Source organism: Egretta garzetta, unplaced genomic scaffold, assembly GCF_000687185.1.
Source record: "Egretta garzetta isolate BGI_Z169 unplaced genomic scaffold, ASM68718v1 scaffold325, whole genome shotgun sequence".
Lineage (NCBI taxonomy): Eukaryota > Metazoa > Chordata > Aves > Pelecaniformes > Ardeidae > Egretta > Egretta garzetta.
Window position 1 is genome coordinate 344,987 of NW_009259833.1, and position 4,995 is coordinate 349,981.

The window sequence follows — 4,995 nt, forward strand, 5'->3', positions numbered from 1 at the left end:
CAGGGTTTAGTGGTGGGATGGCAGGGGTAGGGGAGCGGTTGGGCTTGATGATCTTAAAGGGCTTTTCCAGCCTAAATGATTCTGTGATTCTACAAATATAGAATTATCTTTAAGCATCTGGCTACTGCCTGCTCGCTGTCCTCACTCACACTCTGGCCCTTGTCACAGGTACTTGTCGTGACGGCGCACGTTGGCTTTTCAACACCCGGGGACATTATACACCTGGAAACGCACAGAGTTCTTCGATTCAGTACTAAGCAGCTTGGATCAAAGTCGTCGTTTTCTGCTTTTCAGGGGTTTTCGGTGGGGCAGCAGCAGATTATTATTTTTTGAAAAGGTCTGTATTAATCTTATGCCAGCAAGAGTTTCTCTTCCCATACAATTCGCCAGCTTCCCCAGTTATAGAACCTATATGCCTGTAAAAGCTTTCTTCAGCTACCATAACAGCTAATAGGAGCTAAATTAAGGCACAAAGGTAGTCCCGACCTTGACTTCACAGACATGCGATGAACTGATGCCACTCCTCTTAGTCACAATGCCTTGAAAATGAAATAGGAGAAAGGGCTGCAGCTCTTTCTTACATAGCTCCCTTCTTCATGATAATGCTTAATGTATCCTAAAAGCACATCTGTCCGCCCTAATGACGGTACTTGTAGAAAGACTCTAAAATGGAGGCCGGCAACTTTCTATCCTCATAAGCTCTGGAAAGCAGCCCTTGACAATAACAACCTGTGACGGGGCAAAATCAGCGAGGTTGGAAATAGCAGTGTTTGGAGGAGGAGGACACCCATGGTCACGCTGTCTGTCTCCCTGGGCACTGAGAGCAGGATGGTTCCCCGCAGCGTGTCCTCTGGTATGCTGCTTACAATAATATCATTGCCTGGACAAAGCTACGGTGGAATTTGACTCCATTACGAAGCAGCATCTGCTGATGCTCATTTTCTACCTAATATGATGAATGTTCACAGCAGTGGCGTTGGTTGCAGTGGGTTTATTTTCAGATTAAGAGATATATATATATATAAAAAAAAGGGATAAAGCAAAGGTACCTGAAATTACGGCAATTTTCCATGACCCGTGCTCCTCCTTGGCTATTCTTTCTGCCTCTTCCATTAGTAACATACCAAATCCCTGTAATAGGAAAAATAACAGGAAGAAAAGGTAAGTTCTGTAAAAATAGAAAGCATAAGCAAGGTCAGAATGTAAGCACTAGTAGAGTTCCAAAGGAGTCATATTTTTGGCACATGAATGATCAAAACCTTACTGCAGGAGAGGGCTTCAGGGGAGTACCGCAGGAGAGGTGTACCAACACTAAGCTTTACAGTGGAGCTTTCTCAGGGGGTTTTTCTGGGTCGTGACATTATTCATAGGCAGTCCTAATGTCTGACTGCTTCTCAACGGCAGGAACAGAATGAAGTTAAATCCACTGATGGTAAGTCAAGTTGGTACGCATCCCGTAATTCCTGGCGCTGAACAAGTCTACCCTGCTGGGAGAACCAACCCTGAACAACAATTGCCCGTCTTAACGTCTCCCTTACTAGACCTGGGTTTGTGCTAGTGAATTAAACAAAGCCAGAGCACACACGCCAGATGATTGCCTACGCTTTCTAAGTGCAGAAGGATCCCAGTGCCACTCTGACTGGGGACATCGGTCAAAACAGATGTGGCCAGACACTACAGATCCAGAGACCCCTGCTGCTGTTCACTCTTCTGACAGACACATGGCCTTAGCCCCTCGCAATCTTTATTTCCGCAACCCCTCCAGGAGTCAGGAGCCGTTACCGTGCTCGTTTCAGGATGAAGAACTGAGGCACGCAGCGACCACAGGGCTTGTTGGGGCTACCCACCACGGCTGCATCAAACCTCCGCGTGACCCTTGCAGACCTAGGCTAGGCTCAAGCTCTGTGCCACTCTCCTAGGCTCAGCTCGCGACACAGGAGATGCCAAATCAGAAAGAATTGCAGAAGAACATGTTAATATTCTGGACCAGATCCATGCCTCTATTTACTTTTGGAAATCTTGCACAGCATGAGTGCTACTGGAATCACAATAATGCTTCAAAATAAGGGAATAGCCTTTCCACTCTATTTAACAACTTTGTTGTCCTGTGTATCTGGGAATAATTGATTGGATTAATTCACTCCTAACATTAGGATGCAGGAATTACACTCGGCTCTTTGTTCATCTGTTTTCCTGACAAGACGTACAGAATTGGGCTGTGGCAACACTGAAGCAGATGTGATTTAATTCTAAAAAACATTTAACACTTACAGGCATTTTTAAATAACACACAGAAATCTTCATTCTAAAGCGTCCTTCTAATCAGAAATTGCCCCCACAACTGTGAAGAACACTTTCTGATTAACCTCTTGAACACTGACTATTCTGAACGAACATGAGTGCGTCACATGCCATGAAATTTCAATTTGCAGCCTATTTTACTGTTTGTAGTTGGCTATTTCAATTGATTTTCTCTCTCTCTTTTTGAATTTTTTTTTTCAAATACTTATGACGACCACTTTTTCCTTTCTATATTTTTAAGTGTTAACTATTTTATAGTGAAAACATCCACTTTTTTTTTTTCCCCCACCCCCAGACACTGCCTTATGGTCACACATCATCACCATCTAGCAAAACTGCATCTTAATGCATATAGTCAGGGAAAGATTAATAAATATAAGGAAGTTAATTTAAAACATCAGCCCTAAGCACTTCTGGCAAAGAGGACAAACTGATTGCTTTTTGAAAAGCTCGGTCTAAAGGTTCAAAACCTACCGGGGCAAAATTTAATTCACATTTTTGCTCACTGCAAGCCACAGCATGTTACACGCAGCAGAAGGATAATGTGCCATTTTCATACCAGTTACTGCAAGGAATTAGAAATAGCTTTCCACTCCATTCTTCACATGCTTTAAGGTAGATATGAAATAGCCTCACAAGGGTGTCTGAAGCAACAAACTGTCAGACCCAACTAAGAGACTTTGCTCGGGAGTCTCATCAAATCACTTAAACTGATGCACATCTCGGAACCGAAGTTGGATTTCTTGTTTGGGGAGGAAAAATGTATTCAAGAAATGCTCCTTTGAAAGAAAACGGAATAAAATTTCACCTTCCCATATGTATTTATGTCAGATTTCAGAAGTGAAATTCATCTATCAAACAGGACTAATTTTAGAAGGAAATAAAAAGACACACTGGATGTATCTTTGTTTCATTTTTAGTCAGTTTGCAGTGAATTCTGATGTACAGGATATCAAAGGGATGATGCTTCAGAACCAAACATGCTTAGTACTCGAAAGCCAAATTAGCACCAGCATAGATGAGCTCGTATTGTACGGGCATGAAGCAATGCTGATAGCGTTCAGGCATGCTTTTTTTTTTCTCTCAGAGCAGTTGCAATTGCCTAAACACGACCACACTAGCAAAAACTCAGAAGCAGCATGATGTCAGCAGGTGAAACGCAAGAAGGGGCTCAAATTCAATTCTGTTCCTATTGCAGCGGACTATAATTCAACGGAATGAATCTCAGATATTAAATAAAATTATTCTCCGATTATACTGGGGAGAGGGGAGGAGGACGCAAGAAAGAGGCACGGATGAAAAATAAAGATGGCTTGGAATACCTGGTGTTGAAATTTTGAAGGATCCCGACTGCTCACAGGGACCACGCTCCCATAGACGTGCAGTTCCCGCACAATGGAAACGCCTCCTTTCAGCTCAGGTCTGAATGACTCCTCTGAACACTTCCGCAGTCGCAGGAGGCCAACGAGAATATCCTGCTCTGGATCTTCGTAGGACAGGAAGGTCTCCCAGCCACCGTTAGCCACGTAATCTCTTCTAACTAATTCAATCTGGTCAAAGAGAAGCAGCGGTGATGAATACAAAGAGGAGAAGAAAAAAGGAAAACTTTTTTAAAAATATTTAAGCAACATGTTGAACGGACCAAAACCAATTTCATGGATCCATAAACTATTTGATTCAGAGAAAACACGAAGTGCTTTCTTAAAGGCCAATTTAATTCTAGATGGATTTTAGCAGTACTGGATAAGAACTGCTGTTACTGCAGTCATATTAAAGATGAAACACGCAACTACTTCAATAGACATGTATTTGCCAATGGGACAGAGCCGGTCTTCTATTCTGATTTGCAAGCTTTCAGGAAGGGCTGGTAACCCACATGGTTACCTGTCTGTAAGTCAGAAACCTAAACCCTGCATTTCTTGAGTTACTCAAGTTGTCCTGAAAGGAGGGCGTAGCGAGGTGGGGGTTGGGCTCTGCTCCTGGTAATGGGCGACAGGATGAAAGGAACTGGCCTCAAGTTGTGCCAGGGCAGGGTGAGGTTGGATATTGGGAAAAAACTTCTTCCCCGAAAGGATTGTCAGGCACTGGAAGGGGCTGCCCAGGGAAGGGGTCGAGTCCCCAGCCCTGGGGGGATTTAACAGCCGGGCAGAGGCGGTGCTGAGGGCCAGGGTTTGGGGGTGGGATGGCAGGGGTAGGGGAACGCTTGGGCTGGGGGAGCTTCAAGGGCTTTTTCAACCTAAACCATTCTATGATTCTATGAGTTTTGTAATCACTGCAAAATAAACGGGGGCAGCAACTCTTGCCACTAAGCAAGGGACTTGCTCTAATTGAAATTAAGCTCCAGTTACAAACTTGGTAATGTAGAATGAATAGTTTTGCCAGCTGCCTTCACTAAACCTGCATTTAGGCCCACGTCTACTGCTTTGCAAAAGAAATGGCTTGAGATGTCTACAGAACACGGGTCTTCAAAGCAGCAGTCAACTTCTTTACTAATTACCAGTTAGTTCTTTCCAGCACCGCAGAGGATCTACCTACAGAGGCAAACTGTGTAGTGCAACAGAAGTGGATCTGAAAGAGTTGGTGTTAGAATCATAGAATCGTTTAGGTTGGAAAAGACCTTTAAGATCATCAAGTCCAACCGTTAACTGACCGCGTTGAGTGAGTATTGCATTACACGTGCTTTACAGAATCAGC

The 4,995-nt window shown here is 43.7% G+C and overlaps 1 protein-coding gene across 4 annotated transcripts in view; it reads right to left on the reverse strand.

Annotated features, from left to right (window-relative positions):
* Positions 1 to 4,995, reverse strand: part of ELP3 (elongator acetyltransferase complex subunit 3) — a 106,838-nt gene that overhangs the window by 24,210 nt on the left and 77,633 nt on the right. For 3 of the 4 annotated variants that reach the window (XM_009639901.2, XM_035895411.1, XM_035895410.1), the window contains 2 exons: positions 3,624 to 3,851; positions 1,050 to 1,131 (listed from right to left, as the gene is read on the reverse strand). In XM_009639901.2, the coding sequence (XP_009638196.1) occupies positions 1,050 to 1,131; positions 3,624 to 3,851 (310 nt within the window). Of the gene's footprint in view, positions 1 to 130; positions 223 to 1,049; positions 1,132 to 3,623; positions 3,852 to 4,995 lie in introns of those variants that run through there. The other variant, XM_035895409.1, reaches the window with a different exon arrangement.